The sequence below is a fragment of the Lampetra fluviatilis genome, chromosome 48 (genome assembly GCF_964198595.1).
Source record: "Lampetra fluviatilis chromosome 48, kcLamFluv1.1, whole genome shotgun sequence".
NCBI classification, from domain to species: Eukaryota; Metazoa; Chordata; class Hyperoartia; order Petromyzontiformes; family Petromyzontidae; genus Lampetra; species Lampetra fluviatilis.
This window is the reverse complement of record NC_136322.1, coordinates 4549056-4576216: the sequence shown is the minus strand read 5'-3', so window position 1 is coordinate 4576216 and position 27161 is coordinate 4549056. Positions and strand designations below refer to the sequence as shown.

Genomic DNA, 27161 nt, shown 5'->3' with positions numbered 1-27161 from the left:
TCGTCGCCATCACCGTCACTATCGCCATCGTCGCCATCACCGTCACTATCGCCATCGTCGCCATCACCGTCACTATCGCCATCGTCGCCATCACCGTCACTATCGCCATCGTTGCCATCACCGTCACTATCGCCATCGTCGCCATCACCGTCACTATCGCCATCGTCGCCATCACCGTCACTATCGCCATCATCGCCATCACCGTCACTATCGCCATCGTCGCCATCACCGTCACTATCGCCATCATCGCCATCACCGTCACTATCGCCAACATCACCGTCACCGTCACTATCGCCATCATCACCATCACCGTCACTATCGCCCACGTCGCCATCATCACCATCACCACCATGACCACAACCATGGCTCCCCGACTCGGCTACCCATGTCCCCATGTGTCTCTGTGTCTCCCCGTGTCTCTCCGTGTCTCCCCGTGTCTCTCCGTGTCTCTCCTTGTCTCCCCGTGTCTCTCCTTGTCTCTTCGTGTCTCCCCGTGTCTGACCGTGTCTCCCCGTGTCTCCCCGTGTCTTTCCGTGTCTCACCGTGTCTCCCCGTGTCTCTCCGTGTCTCATCGTGTCTCCCCGTGTCTCTCCATGTCTCTCCTTGTCTCCCCGTGTCTCTCCTTGTCTCTTCGTGTCTCCCCGTGTCTGACCGTGTCTTCCCGTGTCTCCCCGTGTCTCTCCGTGTCTCACCGTGTCTCCCCGTGTCTCCCCGTGTCTCTCCGTGTCTCCCCGTGTCTCTCCGTGTCTCTCCTTGTCTCCCCGTGTCTCTCCTTGTCTCTTCGTGTCTCCCCGTGTCTGACCGTGTCTCCCCGTGTCTCCCCGTGTCTCTCCGTGTCTCACCGTGTCTCCCCGTGTCTCCCCGTGTCTCACCGTGTCTCCCCGTGTATCCCCGCGTCTCTCCTTGTCTCCCCGTGTCTCTGCTTGTCTCTCCGTGTCTCACCGTGTCTCCCCGTGTCTCCTCGTGTCTCCCCGTGTCTCCCCGTAGCTGAGTGTGCGCTGTGAGCCGGGCTGTGGGTGTCCCCGGGGTCTGCTGGCGGATGGCGTGGGGGGCTGCGTGGCCTCCCGGGATTGTCCCTGCAGCCGCAATGGCCGCTCCTACAGCAGCGGTGGCACCGTCACCAGCAAGTGTGAGAAGTGGTGAGTGTGGTGGTGGTGGCATCACCAACATAACCACCATCATCACCGTCACCAGCAAGTGCGAGAAGTGGTGAGTGTGGTGGTGGTGGTATCACCGTCACCACCCCCATCATCACCGTCACCATCAAGTGTGAGAAGTGGTGAGTGTGGTGGTGGCATCATCATCATCACCAGCAAGTGTGAGAAGTGGTGAGTGTGGTGATGGTGGCATCACCGTCACCACCCTCATCATCACCGTCACCAGCAAGTGTGACAAGTGGTGAGTGTGGTGGTGGCATCACCAACATAACATAACCACCATCATCACCGTCACCAGCAAGTGTGACAAGTGGTGAGTGTGGTGGTGGTGGCATCACCAACATAACCCCCATCATCACCGTCACCAGCAAGTGTGACAAGTGGTGAGTGTGGTGGTGGTGGCATCACCAACATAACATAACCACCATCATCACCGTCACCAGCAAGTGTGACAAGTGGTGAGTGTGGTGGTGGCGTCATCACCAACATAACCCCCATCATCATCGTCACCACCACCATCATCACCGTCACCAGCAAGTGTGACAAGTGGTGAGTGTGGTGGTGGTGGCATCACCACCACCCCCATCATCACCGTCACCAGCAAGTGTGACAAGTGGTGAGTGTTGTGGTGGCATCATCATCGTCACCACCCCCATCATCACCGTCACCACCCCCATCATCACCGTCACCAGCAAGTGTGACAAGTGGTGAGTGTGGTGGTGGTGGCATCACCAACATAACCACCATCATCACCGTCACCAGCAAGTGTGACAAGTGGTCAGTGTGGTGGTGGCATCATCGTCACCACCCCCATCATCACCGTCACCAGCAAGTGTGACAAGTGGTGAGTGTGGTGGTGGTGGTGGCATCATCATCGTCACCACCCCCATCATCGCCGTCACCAGCAAGTGTGAGAAGTGGTGAGTGTGATGGTTGCATCACCAATATAACCATCATCATCACCACCGTCACCACCAAGTGTGGCAAGTAGTGAGTTTATCGTTTAGTTTAATACGTACACACGCACACACGAGAAGGTGGGGTGGGGGGAGATCTTTGTCTTTTGTTGTCGTGTGCGTGCTTGCGCGTGTCACAGCACGTGCCGTGGGGGCCAGTGGGCCTGCCAGGAGCGTCGCCAGCAGCCCTGCCTCTCCACGTGCTCCGTGTTCGGCGACGGGCACTACAGCTCCTTCGACGGGCGCCAGTTTGTGTTCGACGGCTCCTGCGAGTACGTCGTGGCTCAGGTGAGGGGCGAGCGACTGGGCGAGCGACCGAGCCGGCGGTACGAGGACTGTGCCATCCGGCGATTCGACTGGGACTCTAACACCGCAGGCACCAGTGCCTGCACGGATCGCCGCGCTAGCGTGCGGAGCGTTCCACCGTGACCCTTTGTTAGCGCTGTCAAGACGACAGAAAAAAATGTAATGGGGATTTTTTTTTTACCCGCAACAAATTAATTATATTGGACGTGAAAGCCTACATGTCAAACTGGGGCCCTTTAACCCGTTCTTACTGGCGGGGATACAGGAGGTGTTCAAACGCCGAACAGCGACACCTGTTGTTGTTGACTGCAAGGCGCCGTCATGTCTGCCTAACCACGCGTAGTGGTAGAAAACAAACACGCTTTGACAATCACTGTACGCATTTGTCCTTGTAACCGATTGGCTTGCGCCAGATCTGGAGCTTTCCTCTATGGCCGTGTGTCTCTGCGCCAGTGTTAGATCAGAGTATGATGCCAAAAGGGGAACAGCACAAGGACAATACCAGTATCAAAGTATTAAGGGCTTGGGTCGAGCAGTTATGTCTGTGGGACCCTTTTTGCTTTTGGAAAGTTTAATTTAATCGGACTGTGTACCAGGACCTAACTCAAGCTATCTTTGTGTCTGGGCCTGACTCAGGCTCCGTGTCTGGGCCTAATTTAGGATCTGGGCCTAACTCAGGCTCTGTTTTTGGCCTTACTCAGGCTTCGTGCCTGGGCCTAATTTAGGATCTGGGCCTAACTCAGGCTCTGTTTCTGGCCTTACTCAGGGTCTGTGTCTGGGCCGAACTGAGCCAAGCATTGCCACCCGTTCAGGAATTGTCAGCTGTGTTTGAGGCATCTGCGTGCGTGTTCGTGTGTGTGCGTGTCTTTGCATGCGTCTAAATGTCTCTCAGGATTACTGCGGGGAAGAGCAGCAGCAGCAGGGCACGTTCCGCGTCATCACCGAAAACTTGCCGTGCGGAACGTCTGGGACCACTTGCTCCCGGGCAGTCAAAATCATCCTGAAGGTGAGGGCCACTGTGGGACATGCTCAGACATACTCAGACGACACGCACACATATCCAGAATAGATAGTAATAGGTTTTTACCCTTTAAACTGGTACAAAAATTGACACCTTTATACAAGGCATCATGTTTGCAATAACCACAACACAAGCAGTCAAAATGCAAACAAAAAGAAACAACTCTGATAACGATAATGATATGCACTGTCCTTAAAGTTGATTGGTCCACACCCGAGACAGCTTTTCTTAGAGCCTAGTCTCCATTGGTGTTGGACCAGATGACGCCATAAGGCGTACAACTCAAAAAACAGTGCACTATCAGAGTATTGAGAGCTCGGGGTAAGCATTTACACTATGAGACATCTCTTTTACCAGTGGCAAAATATAGTAGTAGGTTTTTACCCTTTCAACTGGTACAAAAAATCCAGAATAGAGGTTGTTGGGTTAGATCCGTAAATATAAATGACTCGTTAAACGCGCAACCACCTGACACAGCCAATTAGTGATGCTTGTCACGTAAACAAAATATGACAATTAGTTATTAGTAAGGCACTAACTGGTTGTGTGTTGGAGAGTAAACCCACAACATTTACAATTCGACTACCATGACGTTTCACCGATAATTACAACTAACATCATCAGGCGACAGAGGGAGGGGGGGTGAATTAGTTTAACTGTCTTCTTGGTTCTTTCGGTAAAGTCATGTAGAAGGGAAGTAATAAAATAATAAAAATAAAACATAATAAAATATATTATATTATATTATTTTATTATGTTTTATTATATTATATTATTTTATTATGTTTTATTTTTATTATTTTATTACTTCCCTTCTACGTGACTTTACCGAAAGAACCAAGAAGATGAATCCCTGCAGTCACGAAAGCTTTAAATCGCAGTTTAACTGTGTTTGGTCGCGAAAGCCTACGTGTTAAACTGCCATATCGCCTTAACAGGCTGTTCAGGCAAAGTGCTGTTAGTCACGAGTAGCAGCACCTGTGAAGGCCGGCACTGTAGCACACCTCACACTCTGGGTCTAACTCAGACTCCTTGTCTGGGCCTACCTCAAGCTCCTTGTCTGGGCTTAACTCAGTCTCTGGGGCTGACTCAGGCTCCTTTTCTGAGCCTAACTCAGGATCCTTGTCTGGGCTAATTCAGGCTTTGGGCCTAAATCATGCTCCTTGTTTGTATATAGCTTGACCTTCTTTCGCACCGTGCATACCTCCGGCCTTGTGGCTGTTTGTCTGGGCATAATTCAAGCTTTGGGCCTAACTCAGGCTATGGGCCTAACTTGGTGTCCGTATCGCTGTGTCCATGTCGCTGTGTCCGTGTGCATCTTTGTAGGATGTGGAGATCTATCTGCACGACGGGAACTACTCCGTGTCTCGCGTCGGCTCCTCCGTCGCCACGTCTCCCGAGCGGCGTCACACCGTGGTGACACGCGGCGTCTACCTCGTCGTGTCCACGGCGGTGGGACTCACGCTCACGTGGGACCGCAGGACCAGCCTGACCCTCTCCCTGCCGGCGTCGTACCAGGTGGGCGCCACCAGCAGCAGCAACATCAGCCAGCAGAGACAACCAGAGAGAGAGATTGAATCAGAGATCAGAGCAGAGACAACCAGAGAGAGAGATTGAATCAAAGATCAAAGCAGAGACAACCAGAGAGAGATTGAATCAGAGATCAGAGCAGAGACAACCAGAGAGAGATTGAATCAGAGATCAGAGCAGAGACAACCAGAGAGATTCGATCAGAGATCAGAGTAGAAACAACCAGAGAGAGATTGAATCAGAGATCAGAGTAGAAACAACCAGAGAGAGATTGAATCAGAGATCAGAGCAGAGACAACCAGAGAGATTGAATCATAGATCAGAGCAGAGACAACCAGAGAGAGATTGAATCAGAGATCAGAGCAGAGACAACCAGAGAGATTGAATCAGAGATCAGAGCAGAGACAACCAGAGAGATTGAATCAGAGATCAGAGCAGAGACAACCATTCAGACGCTGTCTTCTCGACAGACCTGTTCTCCACCTGAGGACGGCTGCTTGCATTGTGGCCGAAACGTCGTGAGAATTGTATTTTGTGATGTTTTATTTTTATTATTTTATTATTTCCCTTCTACGTGATGACTTTACCGAAAGAACCAAGAAGATTAATCCCTGCAGTTACGAAAGCTTTAAATCGAAAAAAAAAAGATGATGATGTTGATGATGTTGATGATGATGTTGATGATGATGATGATGTTGATGATGATGATGTAGATGATGTAGATGATGTTGATGATGATGTTGATGTTAATGATGATGATGATGTTGATGATGATGTTGATGATGATGTTAATGATGATGATGTTGATGATGTTTATGATGATGTTGATGATGATGATGTGAGATCAGAGCAGGGACAAGCCAATATCAATGAGCTCAAAAACAAACCTCTCCCAACTCACTGCACTCCCCTTACCCCCCCTCCCCCCCACCAGGGCCGCGTGTGCGGCCTGTGCGGCAACAACAACGGGGACGTCTCGGACGACTTCGTGGGCCGTGACGGGGCCCGAGTGGCTTCCGCTGCGGCCCTAGCCAAGGGCTGGCGTGCGTCGCCGTGCGGGGCAGCCGGCGCTCCTCCTCCCTCCTCCTCCTCTTCCTCCTCCTCGTCCTCCAGCTCGACGGCGTCGGCGGCGGTGGTGGTGGATCCGTGCCGCGCCAACCCCTACCGCCAGGTGTGGGCGCAGCGGCGCTGTGCCGTCATCGGGAGCGACGTCTTCGCCGAGTGCCACGCGCAGGTGGGTCAGAGGCGGCAAGGAGGGAGGTCGGATTTACAGGGTCCCACCTCACCCCACCCGCCCCACCCGATCCCACCACACCCACCCCAACACACCCACCCACCCCATCCACCTCACCCCACCCGCCCCACCCGATCCCACCACGCCCACCCTATCCACCCAACCCTATCCACCCAACCCCACCCGCCCCACTCCAACTCAACCCACCCACCCGGCGCACCCCACCCCACCCACCCCGCCACACCCCCATCACCGTGTCTCACCGTGGTGTCTCTCCCCCGTGGTGTCACCACCCTCCCCGTCGTGTCTGTCCATCGCGTCCCCCCCACCCCGTGTCTCCCCGTGCGTACCTCTCCGTGTCTGCGTGTGTCTCACCATGTGTCGTCGTCCCCCTCCCGTGTCTCCCCATGTGTCGTCCCCCCCCTCCCGTGTCTCCCCATGTGTCGTCCCCCCCCTCCCGTGTCTCCCCGTGCCTCCCCTCCCCCCGTGTCCACCGTCCCCAGGTGTACCACGTGCCGTACCTGGAGGCGTGCGTGCATGACGCGTGCGCGTGCGACGCTGGCGGCGACTGCGAGTGTGTGTGCACGGCCGTGGCCGCGTACGCACGAGCCTGCCGCGACGCCGGCGTCTGTGTGCACTGGAGGACTCCCGACATGTGCCGTGAGCCTCGCTCGCTCGCTCACCACCCCCACCAATTACTCACCACCCCCACCAATTACTCACCACACCCCTCACTCACTCACCACCCCCACCAATTACTCACCAACCCCACCAATTACTCACCACACCCCTCACTCACTCACCACCCCCACCAATTACTCACCACCCCCACCAATTACTCACCACACCCCTCACTCACTCACCACCCCCACCAATTACTCACCAACCCCACCAATTACTCACCACACCCCTCACTGACTCACTCACCACCCCCACTAATTACTCACCACCCCCACCAATTACTCACCACACCCCTCACTCACTCACCACCCCCACCAATTACTCACCAACCCCACCAATTACTCACCACACCCCTCACTCACTCACTCACCACCCCCACCAATTACTCACCACCCCCACCAATTACTCACCACACCCCTCACTCACTCACTCACCACCCCCACTAATTACTCACCAACCCCACCAATTACTCACCACTCCCCCACTCACTCACCACCCTCCCCACTCACTCACCACCTTCACCAATTACTCACCACATCAACTCTCACTCACCACCCCCACCAATTACTCACCACCCCCCTCACTCACTCACTCACCACCCCCACACTCGCTCACCAACCCCCCACTCACTCACCAACCCCACCAATTACTCACCACCCCCCCACTCACTCACCACCCCCACCAATTACTCACCACCCCCCCACTCACTCACCACCCCCACCAATTACTCACCACCCCCCCACTCACTCACCACCCTCACCAATTACACACCACCCCCACTCACTCACTCACCACCCTCCCCGCTCACTCACCACCCCCACCAATTACTCACCACACCCCTCACTCACTCACCACCCTCCCACTCACTCACCACCCTCCCCACTCACTCACCACCCTCCCCACTCACTCACCACCCTCCCCACTCACTCACCAACCCCACCAATTACTCACCACCCCCCCACTCACTCACCACCCCCACCAATTACTCACCACCCCCCCACTCACTCACCACCCTCCCCACTCATTCACCACCCTCCCCACTCACTCACCACCCCCACCAATTACTCACCACCCTCCCCACTCACTCACCACCCTCCCCACTCACTCACCACCCTCCCCACTCACTCACCAACCCCACCAATTACTCACCACCCTCCCCACTCACTCACCAACCCCACCAATTACTCACCACCCCCCCACTCACTCACCAACCCCACCAATTACTCACCACCCCCCACTCACTCACCACCCTCCCCACTCACTCACCACCCCCACCAATTACTCACCACACCCCCACTCACCTCCCCCCACTCACTCACCACCCCCACCAATTACTCACCACCCCCACCAATTACTCACCGTCCCCCCCACTCGTTCACACCCCCCCCCACTCACCTTCTCACTCACTCACCTACTTACACACGCACCAGCCCCCCCCCACTCGCCCCCCCCCCCACTCATTCACCACTCCCTTGCTGCACAAGGAAATAATTAAAAGAGTGCTCCATTCTTAATGCGCCACACACAGACTGCCCTATATGACATCATAACAACAGTCTGGACGACTGGACGGGTTCCACAGGATTGGAAGGATGCCCTGGTGGTCCCCCTCTTTAAGAAGGGGGACCGCACAGACTGTAACAACTACAGGGGCATCTCACTCCTCAGTGCCGGGAAAGGTCCTGGCAAGGATTATTCAACATCGCCTTGCTAGGCACGCTGAGGAGAGGCTTGCGGAGCCCCAATGCGGTTTCAGGAAAGGGCGGTCCTGCACAGATGCCATATTTTCAGTCCGTCTGCTACAGCAGAGGTGTAGGGAATTCCAACAAGACCTACATCTCTGCTTTATTGACCTGGTCGCTACTGGGCAGTTGGAGGCAGTCGCCCTCCAACAACGACGGAGCACTGGGTGGCTAAAGCACAGCAAGTTGGCACAGTAGGGGGCACAGGTGGTGCATCAGCCAGTCATCTCAGTAAGTCGACCCGTGGCACCTGGGTCTGCCCAGATACCTCCTGCCAGCGGGCCTTCGACACTTTACGTGGCCTCAACGTGCACATAGCCTGGCACAAGCGTCGTGGTGATGTCACCGTCACTTAGTGATGAATGGCGATTGTTGTTGTTGTGTGTGTGTAACTGTGGGGAGCGGTGGTGCAGCGGTTCGCGCGCTGCGCTACAAACCTGGCGACCCGGGTTCGATTCCCGCTCACGGCCAACACCGGTGACGATTATCTGAACCGGTCCTGGGCCTCCCCAGGACCGGTGTGTAGTAAAAATTGCCACTAGGGAGACAGAGGCGTGCGGGCGTGGTGCTGGCCACCCACCCCTCGTGTGCCGAGCCGGCCTTTATAGGTGCTCGCTAACAGCACTTGCCCCTTAAGTCTGTTAAGGCTACACGGGGGATCTTTGTCTTTGCGTGTAACTGTGTGTGCGTGTGGTTCCTCCCAGCCATGTTCTGTGACTTCTACAACGAGGAGGGGGAGTGCACGTGGCACTACAGCGCCTGCAGCGCCCTCTCCGCCATCTGCCCCACGGCGCCCGGTGGCAACCTGAGCAGCGAGCTCAACACGCTGGAGGGTGAGCGGTGCCCACCCACCCACTCGCTCGCTCACCCACTCGCTCACCCACTCACTCACTCGTTCACCTACTCAGTCACCCACTCAGTCACCCATTCAGTCACTCGCTCGCTCACCTACTCGCTCACCCACTCAGTCACTCGCTCACCCACTCGCTCACCCACTCAGTCACCCACCAACTCACTCGCTCGCTCACCTACTCGCTCACCTACTCGCTCACCCACTCAGTCACTCGCTCAGTCACTCGTTCATTCACTCGCTCGCTCAGTCACTCACTCACTCGCTCACTCACTCGCTCACCTACTCGCTCACCCACTCAGTCACTCGCTCACCCACTCAGTCCCCATCTCAGTCACTCGCTCATTCACTCATTCACTCACTCACTCACTAACCTACTCGCTCACCCACTCAGTCACCCACTCAGTCACCCGCTCAGTCACTCAGTCACCCACTCACTCACCCACTCAGTCACCCACTCAGTCACCCACTCACTCACTCGCTCACCTACTCGCTCACCCACTCAGTCACTCGCTCAGTCACTCGTTCACTCACTCGCTCACCTACTCACTCGCTCGCTCACCTACTCGCTCACTCACTCAGTCACCCACTCAGTCACCCACTCACCTACTCGCTCACCTACTCGCTCACTCACCCACTCAGTCACCCACTCACCTATTCGCTCACCCACTCAGTCACCCATTCAGTCACTCGTTCGCTCACCCACTCATTCACCCACTCACTCGCTCGCTCACCTACTCGCTCACCTACACGCTCACCCACTCAGTCACCCACTCAGTGACTCGCTCAGTCACTCGTTCACTTACTCACTCGCTCACCTACTCGCTCACCCACTCAGTCACCCACTCAGTCACCCATTCAGTCACTCGCTAACCGACTCGCTCAACCACTCAATCACCCACTCAGTCACGCACTCACTCACTCGCTCACCTACTCGCTCACCCACTCAGTCACTCGCTCAGTCACTCGTTCACTCACTCGCTCACCTACTCACTCGCTCACTCACTCAGTCACCCACTCAGTCACCCACTCACCTACTCGCTCACCTACTCGCTCACTCACCCACTCAGTCACCCACTCACCTACTCGCTCACCCACTCAGTCACCCATTCAGTCACTCGTTCGCTCACCCACTCATTCACCCACTCACTCGCTCGCTCACCTACTCGCTCACCTACACGCTCACCCACTCAGTCACCCACTCAGTCACTCGCTCAGTCACTCGTTCACTTACTCCCTTGCTCACCTACTCACTCACCCACTCAGTCACCCACTCAGTCACCCATTCAGTCACTCGCTAACCTACTCGCTCAACCACTCAATCACCCACTCAGTCACCCATTCAGTCACTCGCTCAGTCACTCGTTCACTCACTCACCCACTCAGTCACTCAATCACTTAGTCACCCACTCACTCAGTCACCCACCCACTTAATTACCCACTCACTCACCCATCCACCCACTCACTCACCCATCCACACACTCGCTCACCCACTCAGTCAATCAGTCACCCACTCACTCACCCAATTACCCACTCGCGCACCCACTCTCCCTGCCTGAGCATTTTGTATCATCAAACGCTCCCCTCCCTCAGCTCCTCATTGGTGATGGGGCAGCTGTTGAGAGAGTGGGGAGTTTTCCATATCCTGGGCAGTGTGCTCATGGCCAGCTCCGATTTGACAGCAGAGTACTCATTTCGAATCAGTCAGGCGGCATTGCCTTTTCATCGGCTGCGTAATGCTGTGTGGAAGCTACCTGGTCTGTCTCTCCGCACGAAGCTTCAGGTCTTTTCAGCCACAGTCATGCCCTCCCTTCTCTACGCTTGGGAAACGTGGACCCCCCTATTGGAGCATCTTTGCCGGTTGGAAACATTTAGGCTGGCCTGCCTACGATCCATCCTGGGTTTAACCAGGCTGGATTGTGTGAGGAGCTCACAAATCCTTGAAAGATCTGGGCAAAGTCCCATCGGTGAGCTCCTCAGGCGGGCAAAGCTGCGTTGGCTGGGTCATGTAGCCTGCATGCTCAGCCACCACATGCCTAAACAGCTTTTGTTTGGCCGGATCAAGGGGGCTAAACGGGCGCGGCATTGGCTAGAGAAGAGATGGAGTGATGTGGTACAGGAGGATGTGGAGCTGAGTGGACTTGCCGATGACTGGTACCAGCGGTGTCAAGATCGGCCTCTGTGGAGGAGGCTCGTGAAGGACGCTACCGGGAAGTTGGAGGCAGTCGCCCTCCAGCAACAACGGAGGGTGGAGGAGCGACGCTCACAACAACGAGCGGAGCGCCGGGCAGCTAAAACACAGCAAGTTGGCACAGTAGGGGGCACAGGTGGTGCATCTGGCAGTCAGTCAATCAACCCATGGCACCTGCTGGGTCTGTCCCGTGTATTGTATGCATGTTAAACATCTTTCACAGCGTACGTAGCCAACCGCGCTAATCGGAGGGGCGGGAAAAGGACAACAAACTAAACACAACAAGAGGCAGTTCTAAAGAAATCCGTTTTCAATCTCGATGATGTCAGAGTCCATCATAGCTCTCAGTGGCTTCGTGTCCTGCCAGCGGTGAGCCTTCAACACTTCACGAGGAATCAAAGTGTACCTAGCCTGGCACCACCTGGGTCTGTCCCGTGACCTCCTCCTGCACCTAGCCTGGCACACCAGGGAACCCATGGCACCTGCTGGGTCTGTCCCGTGAACTGCACCTAGCCTGGCATAGCAGTCAACCCATGGCACCACCTGGATCTGTCCCGTGACCTCCTCCTGCACCTAGCCTGGCACACCAGGGAACCCATGGCACCTGCTGGGTCTGTCCCGTGAACTGCACCTAGCCTGGCATAGCAGTCAACCCATGGCACCACCTGGATCTGTCCCGTGACCTCCTCCTGCACCTAGCCTGGCACACCAGGGCACCCATGGCACCTGCTAGGTCTGTCCCGTGACCTCCTCCTGCACCTAGCCTGGCACAGCAGTCAACCCATGGCACCACCTGGGTCTGTCCCGTGACCTCCTGCTGCACCTAGCCTGGCACAGCAATCAACCCATGGCACCTGCTGGGTCTGTCCCATGACCTCCTCCTCCTGCACCTAGCCTGGCACACCAGGGCACCCATGCCAGCAGCGAACCTTCAACACTTCAAGTGTAGGCCTCAAAGCACACCTATCCTGGCACAAGCTTCGTGGTGACGTCACCGCCAATTATTGGCGAATGGCGGTTGTTGTTGTTGTTGCCAGACTGCTACCCGTGCCCCACGGTGCAATGCGGTTGTTGTTGTTGATGTTGTTGTATTTGTTGTTGTTGTTGTTGGTGGTGGTGTTTGCAGGCTGCAACCCACGTGGTGCGGTGCACCTCCTATGAGCACACATACGTACACACACACACACGTACACACACATGTACACACACGTACACACACACACACACGTACACACACACACGCTCATGTACACACACGTACACACACACACGTACACACACACGTACACACACGTACACACACACACACGTACACACACACGTACACACACGCTCATGTACACACACGTACACACACACACGTACACACACAGTCACGTACACACACAGTCACGTACACACACACGCGCTCATGTACAAAGACAAAGACAAAGATCCCCCGTATAGCCTTAACAGACTGTCGGGGCAAGTGCTGTTAGCGAGCACCTATGAAGGCACACTAGGGGGTGGGTGGCCAACACGCCCGGCCGCCTTTGTCTCCCCAGTGGCCATGTTTACACATCGCACTAGGTACTCATTTGAGGCTGAGTCGACCTAGGGGAGGCTCGGGACCGGTTCAGATAATCGTCACTGGTGTTGGCCGTGAGCGGGAATCGAACTCGGGTCGCCGGGTTCATAGCGCAGTGCGCTAACCGCTACACTGCCGCTTGTTGTTGTTGTTGATGTTGTTGTGTTTGTTGTTGATGTTGTTGTTGTTGACAGGCTGCTACCCGCGCTGCGTCAAGGCTCGCCCCTACTGGGACGAGGAGTCACACCGCTACGTTAGTGCCTCGCTATTGTTGTTGTTAATGTTGTGGTTGTTGTTGTTGATGTTGTGTTTGTTGTTGTTGATGTTGTTGTGTTTGTTGTTGTTGACAGGCTGCTACCCGCGCTGCGTCAAGGCCCGTCCCTACTGGGACGAGGAGGCCCACCGCTGTGTGGCGCTGCGTGAGTGCCCCTGCTACGTGGACAACGTCCGCCTCGAACACAATGCCACCAACGTCATCGTCGCCACCACCACCACCACCAGCGGTGATGTTGCCGTCGTCAAGACATGGTCAGCGATTCACACACAGGCTGTACCATCGACTAGCATTGTACCATCGACTGACATGGTCCATAGACTCACATGGTCCATAGACTAACATTGTACCATTCTCTAACATTGCCCACAGACTAAGTGCGTGTGGATGCTCTAACCTGAGTGCCGTCTCTCTCTCTCTCTTCTCTTGCAGCGACTGCGTGAGTGGTGTCCACCAGTGCAGAGACCTCACCTCCACTACTCCGGCTGCTCCCACAAGCCCAGCGGCTCAGTTGTCATCGGCAAGTCCCACCAAACCAGACTCCGAACATTCATCGGCAAGTCCCACCAAGCCAGACTCCGATCATTCATCGGCAAGTCCCACCAAGCCAGACTCCGATCATTCATCGGCAAGTCCCACCAAACCATCCTCCGATCATTCATCGGCAAGTCCCACCAAGCCAGAATCTGATCATTCATCGGCAAGTCCGACCAAACCAGACTTCGATCATTCATCGGCAAGTCCCACCAAACCATCCTCCGATCATTCATCGGCAAGTCCCACCAAGCCAGAATCTGATCATTCATCGGCAAGTCCGACCAAACCAGACTCCGATCATTCATCGGCAAGTCCCACCAAACCAGATGTGGCGCACACCACGCTGTCGACCAGCCCCTCGCCAGTGTCTGGCAAGACTCCGGCTTCTACCACGGTGAGGAAGACTCCCGCGACTCAGGAAACGACCGCCACCGGGAGCTCCCCGGGCATCACGACGTTCACCTCCAACGTGGCCTCGACGGAGCTCACCGTGAAGCCCGCCGAGTGGACACCCTGGCTCAACGTGTCCGTGCCGACGCCGGACAACGAGGGGGACATCGAGACGATCGAGAGGATCAGGAGCACGGGCGTCGACGTCTGCTCGGAGCCCATGGGCGTCCAGTGCCAGGCCGTGATGTACCCCGGCCGCGACATCTCCACGCTGGGACAGAAGGTGATCTGCGACCGTCTCATCGGCCTCATCTGCCGCAACGCCGACCAGAGCGGGAGCAAGCCGCTCTGTCTGGACTACACCGTCAAGTTCTTCTGCAGACCGGTGACGCCGACGACGAGGCCGACCGCTGCGACATCTTCCGTCACTCCGGGAGTGTCGTTGAGCCCGGTTACGACTCCGCCCTCGGAGGACGCGAACTCCACCGAGCCCGACATCAAGCCGGCCGAGTGGACGCGCTGGTTCGACGTAGACGCGCCCACGCCGGACAACGAGGGGGACATCGAGACGATCCAGAAGGTCAGGAACACGGGCCTCAGCGTCTGCTCGGAGCCCGTGGCCGTGCAGTGCCAGGCCGTGATGTACCCGGGCCGGGACATCGCCACGCTGGGGCAGAAGGTGATCTGCGACCGTCTCGTCGGCCTCATCTGCCGCAACGCCGACCAGAACGGGACCAGGCCACTGTGCCTCAACTACGCCGTCAAGTTCTTCTGCGCCCCGCCGGCCAGGCCAACGACAACGACGATGATGACGACCACGAAGCTGACCACCGTGGTGGCGGCATCGTCCATCGCTCCACCCGTGTCGTTGAAATCGGCTTCATCCCCGACCCCAGCGGACAGGTGAGGGTCAAACCGTCTCATCCAACCTTGCCGGGATTAAGTCTACAGCTGCCGTCATGCGTGCGTAGTCAACTGCTCAGGGGTATAGCGTCGGTAAAAAATAAATACGTAAAGTCACGTAGAAGGGAAATAATAAAATAATAAAAATCAAACATAATCAAATAATTCTCACGACGTTTCGGCCACAACGCAAGCAGCCGTCCTCAGGTGAAGAACAGGTCTGTTGGAAAGACAGCGTCTTCAGTAGAACAGGTCTGTCGGAAAGAAGAACAGGTCTGTCGGAAAGACGTCTGAATTCAGGGAAAGAAAGCGTCTGAATTCAGACGCTGTCTTTCCGACAGACCTGTTCTTCACCTGAAGACGGCTGCTTGCGTTGTGGCCGAAACGTCGTGAGAATTGTATTTTATTATGTTTTATTTTTATTATTTTATTATTTCCCTTCTACGTGACTTTACTGAAAGAACCAAGAAGATGAATCCCTGCAGTCACGAAAGCTTTAAATCGAAAAATAAATACGTACTTATGGTGGTCGACTTATCTCATGGTTACTATGAGGAAGGGTCATTTCCCAAAGACGCGACCTATTATAGATTTATTTCTGACAATAGAATTTGGTTTTGGTTTAGATCGCGTACATATTCAACGTGTCGTTAAACCCGCCACCACCCGGCACGGCCAGTTGGTAAGGTTTGTCATTGACAGTTGTAAACGTTGTAGTGGGTTTACTCTCCAGCACACACACCGGCCTGCTGAACTAGCAACAAATTGCCACGTTTTGTTTACGTTACAAATCTGGATGATTGGCTGTGTCGGGTGGTGGAGGGTTTTACGACACATTTATACTGACGCAATCTATTCAAGCAATAACGGGTTTCCAGGAAGGGAACCCGACTGTATCACATTGCGGCCTACGGGAGATGAAGTTTCAACGTACGACGGTTCCACTTGCCACCGCCATCCAGGAACCAATTAAGTTGTAGGTGCGGGGGTCGCCTGTACTTCTGCCTGTCATGGGGGCCAAGCGTCAATGGTTTTCTTGATAAATGGCCACGTGTCTCACCACCTGGTTGCTCTAACTCGAACCAGTCTGATCCGGATTGAGTCTCCCTCGTGATTGATTACGCAAGCTGGGTCAGACCATTTAATGATTTTCTCTGGTGGAGAGGAATATATAAATACAGGTCGTACCATTAACTAAGAAAATAAATGGTTTGAATTAGCCAATCCTGGAGCTGGAATGATTAGCTAGTGGTAATACAGGTGTAATGGGTTCCGGAGACACTTGTAGAGGTAACTTCTTTATTACAATACAACACTCCATGGTCCTGATACTCTGTTACAGCCTAGGTACACAGCCTAGGTACACAGCCTAGGTACACAGCCTAGGTACACAGCCTAGGTACACAGCCTAGGTACACAGCCTAGGTACACAGCCTAGGTACACAGCCTAGGTACACAGCCTAGGTACACAGCCTAGGTACACAGCCTAGGTACACAGCCTAGGTACACAGCCTAGATACACTACTCTGGCTACGCTCTGGGGTCCTCCGGCTACAATTACACTAGGGGAGGCTAATTGACCCGACCCAGCCAAGGTGCGGGTCTGGACTCTGGCTTCCTCGGAACTCGCCCTTACAAGGACATAGAGCCGGGAGTCCCAGAGTCCCACCACTGGCCCTCACAGCGTCCCGGCCCTTACAAGGACAAGTGGGACGAGGGGGTCCAGGGTCCTAAGCTGGCTGGTGGGTCTTGGGTCTTGAGCTGCGACTGGCCCTGATCGGCCAGGGAGCTGCCCTTTTATGCCTCGTCCCCAACGAGGGGTGGGGTTGTGTGCGCCCCCAGATATCCCACAGAGCACACACAGCCCCCCCCCCTGTTGGTGGCGCCAAGGGGCTTAACTGTCTGGGGTGCCTGGGATCCTAGCGCCTGGCGCCGAGGGCGTATCTGCCTAGGATCCCAGAGCCCCCAGCAGCCCCTCCCTTCTTATGGCACTACACAGGTAAGAACAACAGTTCCACACTGCTGCCCACCAGGGATTACTTGTCTGTCTGTCTGTCGTGCATGGCCCCGCCCCACCAGAGCCCTCCCATTGGCTCAGGGGCGCCGACCAATGGGAGCGGTGGGTTGAGGTTGGTAGGGGGGGGTGGGGGTTAGTGGTGGGGGGGGGGGGCACCGCCGCGACTCGGGCCAATGAGGAGACGATGTTTCATTCACAAAATGGAACTGGGGGAGGGTGAATCCATTCATAAAATGGAAGCCTTGAAAGGAAAAAAGTGGATCTTTTTGCCTCGTGTTTCTTTCAACATTCCCAGCCTTAAGGTGATTCATTTGGGGGTGGGAGGGGTGGGGCTGGGTGGAGAGGGGAGGGTGGGGAGGGGCTGGGTGAGAAGGGGAGGGTGGGAGGGGCTGGGTGGGGAGGGTGGGGCTGGGTGGGGAGGGGAGGGTGGGGAGGGGCTGGGTGGGGAGGGTGGGGTTGAGTGGGGAGGGGAGGGTGGGGAGGGGCTGGGTGGGGAGGGTTGGGAGGGGCTGGGTGGGGGATGGGAGGGGTGGGGCTGGGTGGGGTGGGGCTGGTCACCCCGTGGTGCCCTTATAAAACTCAACGTTTAACCTACACACGACACGATACACTACACTTATACAGGTAGAAACAACAGGTTCCACACTGCCCACCAGGGATTATTTGTCTGTCTGTCGTGCACGAATGTGCTGTCCAACCAAGTTCCTACCTGCCCACTCCGAAGGAACGTGTTTATTATCGTCAGAGTTTTGTATTTTAAAGTGTCCTGGGATGATCTGTATGAGCACGCTGTGTTTTGCATTGAATGTATCAATATGGGTCATTCCATTTTCATGTACTTCATCGGGGGAGGAATTCATCAATACGAATCGTACCATTAAGTAAAATTAAAATACAGTATATTGTTTAAATATGCCAAGCTTTGAGCTGAAATGATTGGGCAGTAATTTTATTACAGTCAGAGTGTAATGTGAGGATATATCCGGCTCACTGATGTATCACAACTCGTCATGATGGTTGGCTCTGCCGGTCCTGGTTTATAGCCAATGGGGGGAAGTCTAGGGGCGTGGCCCTGACGTAATGGAAAGATGACAGCTGTTAATAGAGGATTGGTTCTGCTGGCTTTGGCCACAGCCAATGGGGAGATGAGTCAGGGGCGTGGTCCCGGGAGCTTACGAGGGAGCCTGGAATATTCCATGGAGGCTAATGAGGATTGGCGGAAATGTACCACGTGACCCGGGTATTAAATAGGGGTGGAGACGAACGACACGTGGTCAGAACGGGAACGGAGGAAGGGGGCCACGCGGGAGCGGGGCTCTGGGTTGCCACGTGGCAGTGTGTCTCTCTCTCTATCTGTCCCTCTCACGCTGCCTGTCAGCAGCTTGAAGGAAAGCTGTAATACAAGTTGAATAAAAGACCGGATTCCAGAAGTCGCCTCAACGAGCTTTATTACAAGAGAGTTTGTATTTTAAAGTGCCCCGCACGACAGAGCCCAAATGTTTATTGAATTGTTTTGCCCGTCTCTAGATCGCCGGAGGCCCCGGGCCTCACCAAGACGACCACCACAGTGGCCGGGCCCACTCCTGTGGCGTCCACGGAGCTCACCGTAAAGCCTGCCGAGTGGACGCCCTGGCTCAACGTGTCCGTGCCGACGCCGGAGAACGAAGGGGACATCGAGACTATCGAGAGGATCAGGAACGCGGGTGTCGACGTCTGCTCGGAGCCCATGGGCGTCCAGTGCCAGGCCGTGATATACCCCGGCCGCGACATCTCCACGCTGGGACAGAAGGTGATCTGCGACCGTCTCATCGGCCTCATCTGCCGCAACGCCGACCAAAGCGGAAGCAAGCCGCTGTGTCTGGACTACACCGTCAAGTTCTTCTGCGGACCGGTGACCAGGCCGACGACGAGGCCAACCGCCGCGTCATCTTCCGTCGCTCCGGGAGTGTCGTTGAGCCCGGTTACGACTCCGCCTTCGGAGGACGCGAACTCCACCGAGCCCGACATCAAGCCGGCCGAGTGGACGCGCTGGTTCGACGTGGACGCGCCCACGCCGGACAACGAGGGGGACATCGAGACGATCCAGAAGGTCAGGAACACGGGCGTCAGCGTCTGCTCGGAGCCCGTGGCCGTGCAGTGCCAGGCCGTGATGTACCCGGGACGGGACATCGCCACGCTGGGGCAGAAGGTGATCTGCGACCGTCTCGTCGGCCTCATCTGCCGCAACGCCGACCAGAACGGGACCAGGCCGCTGTGCCTCAACTACGCCGTCAAGTTCTTCTGCGCCCCGCCGACCAGGCCGCCGACGACGACGGTGACGACCACGAAGCTGACCACCGTGGCGACGCCGTCCATCACTCCACCGGTGTCGTTGAAATCGGCATCATCCCCGACCCCAGCGGACAGGTGAGGGTCAAACCGTCTCGTCCAACATCGCCGGGCTTAAGTCTGCAGCTCCCGTCATGCGTGAGTAGTCAACTGCTCAGGGGTATAGCGTCGGTAAAAAATAAATACGTAAAGTCACGTAGAAGGGAAATAATAAAATAAACAAAATAAAACATAATAAAATAATAAAATAATTCTCACGACCTTTCGGCCACAACGCAAGCAGCCGTCCTCAGGTGAAGAACAGGTCTGTCAGAAAGACAGCGTCTGAATTCAGACGCTGTCTTTCCGACAGACAAGAACAGGTCTGTTCAGACGCTGTCTTGCCGACAGACCTGTTCTTCACCTGAGGACGGCTGCTTGCGTTGTGGCCGAAACGTCGCGAGAATTATTTTATTATGTTTTCTTTTTATTATTTGCCTTCTACGTGACTTTACCGAAAGAACCAAGATGATGAATCCCTGCAGTCACGAAAGCTTTAAATCGAAAAATAAATACGTACTTATGGTGGTCGACTTATCTCGTGGTTACTATGAGGAAGGGTCATTTCCCAAAGACGTGACCCATTATAGATTTATTTCTGACAATAGAATTTGTTTTTGGTTTAGATCGCGTACATATTCAACGTGTCGTTAAACCCGCCACCACCCGGCACGGCCAGTTGGTAAGGTTTGTCATTAACAATTGTAAATGTTGTAGTGGGTTTACTCTCCAGCACACACACCGGCCTGCTGAACTAGCAACGAATTGCCACGTTTTGTTTATGTGACAAACCTGAATGATTGGCTGTGTCGGGTGGTGGAGGGTTTTACGACACATTTATACTGAAGCAATCTATTAAGGCAATAACGGGTTTCCAGGAAGGGAACCCGACTTTATCACATTGCGGCCTTTGGGAAATGAAGTTTCAAGATATGACGGCTCCACTTGCCACCGCCATCCAGGAACCAATTAAGTTGTAGGTGTGGGGGAGTAGCCTGTAGTGAGTAGTCATAGGTGCAGGGGTCTCCCGTACTTCTACCGGTCATGGTGGCCAAGCGTCAACGGTTTTCTTGATAAATGGCCACGTGTCTCACCACGTGGTTGCTCTAACTCGAACCAGTCTGATCCGGATTGAGTCTCCCTCGTGATTGATTACGCAAGCTGGGTGAGACCATTGAATGATTTTCACTGGTGGAGGGGAATATATAAATACAGGTTGTACCATTAACTAAGAAAATAAATGGTTTGAATTAGCCATTCCTGGAGCTGGAATGATTAGCCAGTGGTAATACAGGTAGGAACAACAGCTTCCACACTGCTACCCACCAGGGATTATTTGTCTGTCTGTCTGTCGTGCATGGCCCCGCCCCACCAGAGCCCTCCCATTGGCTCGGGAGCGCTGACCAATGGGAGCGGTGGGTTGGGGTTGGTAGAGGGGGGGGGGGTGTTAGTGGTGGGGGGGGGGGGCACCGCCACGACTAGGGCCAATGAGGAGAGGGGCAATGTTTCATTCACAAAATGGAACTGGGGGAGGGTGGCTCCATTCATAAAATGGAAGCCTTGAAAGGAAAAAAGCGGATCTTTTTGCCTCGTGTTTCTTTCAACATTCACAGCCTTAAGGTGATTCAGTTTATGGGAGGGTGGGGAGGGGCTGTGTGGGGAGGGGAGGGTGGGGAGGGGCTGGGTGGGGAGGGTGGGGCTGGGTGGGGAGGGGAGGGTGGGGAGGGGCTGGTGGGGAGGGTGGGGCTGGGTGGGGAGGGGAGGGTGGGGAGGCTAGGGAGGGGCTGGGTGGGGAGGGTGGGGCTGGGTGGGGGGTGGGAAGGGTGGGGCTGGGTGGGGTGGGGTGGGGCTGGTCACCCCGTGGTGCCCTTATAAAACTCAACGTTTAACCTACACACGACACTGTACACGACACGATACACTACACTTATACAGGTAGGAACAACAGCTTCCACACTGCCCACCAGGGATTATTTGTCTGTCTGTCGTGCACAAATGCGCTGTCCAACCAAGTTCCTACGTGCCCACTCCGAAGGAACGTGTTTATTATCGTCAGAGTTTTGTATTTTAAAGTGTCCTGGGATTATCTGCATGAGCATGCTGTGTATTGCATTGAATGTATCAATATGGGTCATTCCATTTTCATGTACTTCATCGGGGGAGGAATTCATCAATACGAATCGTACCATTAAGTAAAATTAAAATACAGTATATTGTTTAAATATGCCAAGTGTTGAGCTGAAATGATTGAGCAGTAATTGTATTACAGTCAGATAGTTTGTATTTTAAAGTGCCCCGCACTACTGAGCCCAAATGTTTATTGAATTGTTTTGACCATCTCTAGATCGCCGGAGGCCCCGGGCCTCAGCAAGACTACCACCACGGTGGCCGGGCCCACTCCTGCGGCGTCCACAGAGCTCACCGTAAAGCCCGCCGAGTGGACGCCCTGGCTCAACATGTCCGTGCCGACGCCGGACAACGAGGGGGACATCGAGACCATCGAGAGGATCAGGAACGCGGGTGTCGACGTCTGCTCGGAGCCCATGGGCGTCCAGTGCCAGGCCGTGATGTACCCCGGCCGTGACATCTCCACGCTGGGACAGAAGGTGATCTGCGACCGTCTCATCGGCCTCATCTGCCGCAACGCCGACCAGAGCGGGAACAAGCCGCTCTGTCTGGACTACACCGTCAAGTTCTTCTGCGGACCAGTGACCAGGCCGCCGCCGACGAGGCCAACCGCTGCGACATCTTCCGTCGCTCCGGGAGTGTCATTGAGCCCGGTTACGACTCCGCCTTCGGAGGATGCGAACTCCACCGAGCCCGACATCAAGCCGGCCGAGTGGACGCGCTGGTTCGACGTGGACGCGCCCACGCCGGACAACGAGGGGGACATCGAGACGATCCAGAAGGTCAGGAACACGGGCGTCAGCATCTGCTCGGAGCCCGTGGCCGTCCAGTGCCAGGCCGTGATGTACCCGGGACGGGACATCGCCACGCTGGGGCAGAAGGTGATCTGCGACCGTCTCGTCGGCCTCATCTGCCGCAACACCGACCAGAACGGGACCAGGCCGCTTTGCCTCAACTACGCCGTCAAGTTCTTCTGCGCTCCACCGGCCAGGTCAACGACGACGACGACGACGATGACGACGACGAGGCCGACGTCACCGTTCACGGCGGTCTCCCTCCCGGGAAGCGCGACGACCGACGCCAAGCGGAGCAGCAGCGGGGCGACTTCGCCGCAAACTCTCCACCCCGTCGCCACCCTCAGCCTGGGCTCCAGCCGCGTCACGACGGAGGCCGTCACGGCCCTGTCCGCGCCCTCTCCCTCCCTCCCTGCCCCGAGCGCGGAGACTCCTCCTCCGGCGGACGAGTGGACGCCCTGGTTCGACGTGGACTCACCGACGCCGGACAACGGCGGGGACGTTGAGACGATCGACCGGATCCGGAGCCGGGGGTTGGACGTCTGCGCGGAGCCCGTGGCCGTGCAGTGCCGGGCCGTGATGTACCCCGGACGGGACATCGCCGCGCTGGGCCAGGCGGTCACCTGCGAGCGTCTCGTAGGCCTCATCTGCCGCAACGCCGACCAGAGTGCCGCCAGTCCGCTGTGCCTCAACTACGCCGTTCGCTTCCTCTGCAGGGCCAAGTCCAATGTCACGACCACGACGCTACCCGGCACGCCAGCAGGTTTGTTCGCAACACACGAGAGCTGCACTTTGATTAGCGCAGTTGGCTACGTGCAACGGTGGTGGTTCCAGAGAAGTTTAACATTCTGCTGTACACTACACGCTACACTACTACATGCTGCAGGTGATCCCCGACTTACGGCGGCGCGACTTGTATCTATATAGGCATAAAGCTTTCGTGACTGCAGGAATTCTAATTCTTGGGTCGTTCGGTAAAGTCACGTATATAGGTTCAAAGAAAATAACAAAAAATAACACAAGCGGTCGTCTTCCTGGGTGGTTGGGTCAGTGGTTAAGTGGGTCGTTGGGTGGGTGAGTGGATGAGTGGGTGGGTGGATGAGTGGGTTGGTGGGTGAGTGGGTTGGTGGGTGAGTGGGTGGCTGGGTGGTCGGGCGGGTGAGTGGTTAGGTAGTTGAGTGGGTGGGTGGTTGAGTCGGCGAGTAGTTGGGTGGTTGGGTAGTTGAGTGGGTGGGTGGTTGAGTGGGTGATTGGTTGGGTGGGTGGGTGAGTGGGTGAGTGGATGAGTGGGTGAGTGGATGAGTGGATGAGTCGGTGAGTGGATGAGTGGGTGAGTGGATGAGTGGGTGAGTGGATGAGTGGGTGAGTGGATGAGTGGGTGAGTGGATGAGTCGGTGAGTGGATGAGTGGATGAGTGGGTGAGTGGGTGAGTGGATGAGTGGGTGGTTGTGCGGGGGGGGGATGCCCTGGGCTGGACGTGAGTGGGCCCCCGTTTTCCCCAGACATGACCTCCCGTCTTTGTGTTGCAGCTTCAGCAGCCACGACTCTGTCTCCGGCGACGGTCTGCAAGGTGAGTGCCTGTGGTGACGTCACGCACACACAAACTCACGCACACACAAACTCACGCACACACAAACTCACACACACACAAACTCACACACACAAACTCACACGCACACACACTCACACACACACAAACTTACGCACAACAACAACAACAACGGCTGTTCCCCACTAGAAGTTCTACATATGTGTAATAATGGTCGTAGAAGCGACTTCTGGAATCCGGTCTTTATTTGTCTTTCTTTTACAACACTCCTTCACGCTGCTGACAGACAGCGTGAGAGGGATAGAGAGAGAGAGACACGCGCGACCACGTGACAGCCTGGACCCCGCTCCAGCGTGGCCTCACCCTCCGTTCCAGATCTGACCACGTGTTGTTCGTCTCCACCCCTATTTAATACCCGGGTCACGTGGTACCTTTCCACCAATCCTGGTTAACCTCTATGGAATCTTCTAGACTCCATCGTAGGCTCCCAGGACCACGCCCCTGACTCGTCCCCCCCATTGGCTGTGGCTAAAGCCAGCAGATCCAATCATCTACTTGCAGATGTCACCTTCCCATTACGTCAGGGCCACGCCCCTAGACTTCCCCCCATTGGCTATGGGCAAGGACCGGCAGAGCCAATCATCGTAACGAGGTGTGATCCATCAGCAACCCGGGTATATCCTCACATTACATATGTACACTACACACCACACTACGATAAAGTGCACTATACACCACGGCCGTAGCCATGGAGTCAACATTGGGGGGGACCAAATCTTCGAGGGTGTCTGGGGGTCTCAACCCAGAAAAATATATAAATTTGAAAACTCATTTCCTGCCTAAAATATTTGAAAATTCACTAACACATGTCTAATAATGTCTAATAGTGTGTTGTATTACATTGCTCTGTTTTTACTTCTTTACCATTTCTTGTTTCATTGTATGCAATGGCAGAGATTAGGGATTAATAAAGTACAACCATAACCACAATCACATAAACATAAATCTATGCATTGATTTATATGAAGATAAGTCCAAATATTGTGGCCAAGGTTTAGCAAATTGTTCTTTTTATTTCCATAGGGGTGGGATGTCCCCTCCACAATATATATTATAATTAAGGCCTTGCTATACACCACACTAGCATACAGCAAGTCGCCGGGTTGCTGAGCACCCAACGTACGGAAATTCTCCCATGAATCATGTTAGAAAAAAAATGTCAAATGTCAAGTGGAGAGGTGTAAGGCGGTGCAGCGTCTTCCCCAAGGTGGCGGTGGTGTATAGCCACTCTGCACTCTCTCTTTTTTTACGATCAGTGGAAACAAGAAGATGCACGGTGTATTCGGCACTTTGCTTCGTGCATTGATTTCCAATTTTTTTACTTAGACTTATGTAAAACCCCCACTCTCTCGCTCACTCTCTAACTCTCATCTCTCTCGCTCACTCTCTCGCTCACTCTCTCGGTCACTCTCGCTCACTCTCTCTCTTACTCTCTCGCTCACTCTCTCGGTCACTCTCTCGCTCACTCTCTAACTCTCATCTCTCTCGCTCACTCTCTCGGTCACTCTCTCGGTCACTCTCGCTCACTCTCTCTCTTACTCTCTCGCTCACTCTCTCGCTCACTCTCTCGGTCACTCTCTCGCTCACTCTCTCGCTCACTCTCTAACTCTCATCTCTCTCGCTCACTCTCTCGCTCTCTCGCCCGCTCTCTCGCTCACTCTCTCTCTCACTCTCTCGCTCACTCTCTAACTCTCATCTCTCTCGCTCTCTCTCGTTCTGCACGCAGCCCTTCTCGACTCTCTCTTACATTGGTTCCGTGCGGATTAACCGCCACGTCATCTCGTAACTCTCAGTTTCTGCGGCTGCTTTTCTTCATTTTGAGTTCATTTCACGAGTTCTTCACCGCACGTACCTGAGTTGACGCAATCACACCCCGATTCGCTCACGGTCATCGGAGATGACCGTTGGCCTAGGCTAATGAACGGTAAACGGACATTCTAGATTTGAAGCTTTCGTGACTGCAAGGATTCATACTCTTAGGTTTTTTTTCGGTAAAGTCACGTAGGTAATTTTTTTTTACAAATAAATCAATTAATTGATAGATTTTTATTTTTCGATTTAAAGCTTTCGTGACTGCAGGGATTCATCTTTTTGGTTCTTTCGGTAAAGTCACGTAGAAGGGAAATAATAAAATAATAAAAATTTCAAACATAATAAAATACAATTCTCACGACGTTTCGGCCACAACGGACGGCTGCTTGCGTTGTGGCCGAAACGTCGTGAGATTTTATTATTTCCCTTCTACGTGACTTTACCGAAAGAACCAAGAAGATGATTTTTATTTTCGGAAGCGACCACTTTCTGTTAACAACTGACGTTCAAATGTTCCGTGGTGTTCATGATACACAATGGGGATGCTGTAAAATGCCCCGTGAGTTTAACAACGGGGAGTGGTTAGCAGGAGGGTAGATATTCGATCGAAATTAAAGAATCGTAGACAGGTCCAGGACATATTGTCGATGCATTCGATGCGGGGCAGCGATGGGAAACGGACCGAGTGATGATGGGGTTGTAGGGGAGGCAACAGCTACGTGCGGCTGTGGGATTCTATACACTACACACTACACTATACACTACACTATACACTACACTACTATACACTACACTACTATACACTACACTACTATACACTACACTATACACTACACTACACACTACACACTACACTATACACTACACTATACACTATACACTACACTATACACTACACACTACAATACACTACACTATACACTACACTACTACACACTACACTATACTATACACTACACACTACACTATACACTACACTACTATACACTACACTACTATACACTACACTATGCACTACACTATACACTACACTATATACTACACACTATACACTACACTATATACTACACACTATACACTACACAATACACTACAC

The 27161-nt window shown here is 54.5% G+C and overlaps 1 protein-coding gene across 1 annotated transcript; it reads left to right on the top strand.

Moving 5' to 3' along the window:
• Nucleotides 1-362: 362 nt before the first annotated feature.
• On the top strand, nucleotides 363-26039 carry LOC144948128 (mucin-5AC-like). The gene is made up of 15 exons (XM_078877560.1): nucleotides 363-395; nucleotides 988-1139; nucleotides 2254-2401; nucleotides 3312-3425; nucleotides 4767-4958; nucleotides 5905-6023; nucleotides 6084-6204; nucleotides 6708-6864; nucleotides 9332-9460; nucleotides 13586-13642; nucleotides 14373-15339; nucleotides 18884-19762; nucleotides 22068-23407; nucleotides 24174-24214; nucleotides 25980-26039. Exons 1-15 carry the CDS (start codon nucleotides 363-365, stop codon nucleotides 26037-26039), a joined length of 4509 nt encoding a protein of 1502 aa, XP_078733686.1.
• The last annotated feature ends 1122 nt before the right edge of the window (nucleotides 26040-27161 follow it).

Bases quoted from the DNA above. Each gene is read 5' to 3' on its own strand.
- LOC144948128 (XM_078877560.1), top strand. From the start codon at position 363: ATGGCTCCCCGACTCGGCTACCCATGTCCCCAT. The intron at 396-987 runs GTGTCTCTGTGT...GTCTCCCCGTAG, and splicing joins TCGGCTACCCATGTCCCCAT to CTGAGTGTGCGCTGTGAGCC. The intron at 4,959-5,904 runs GTGGGCGCCACC...CCCCCCCACCAG, and splicing joins CCCTGCCGGCGTCGTACCAG to GGCCGCGTGTGCGGCCTGTG.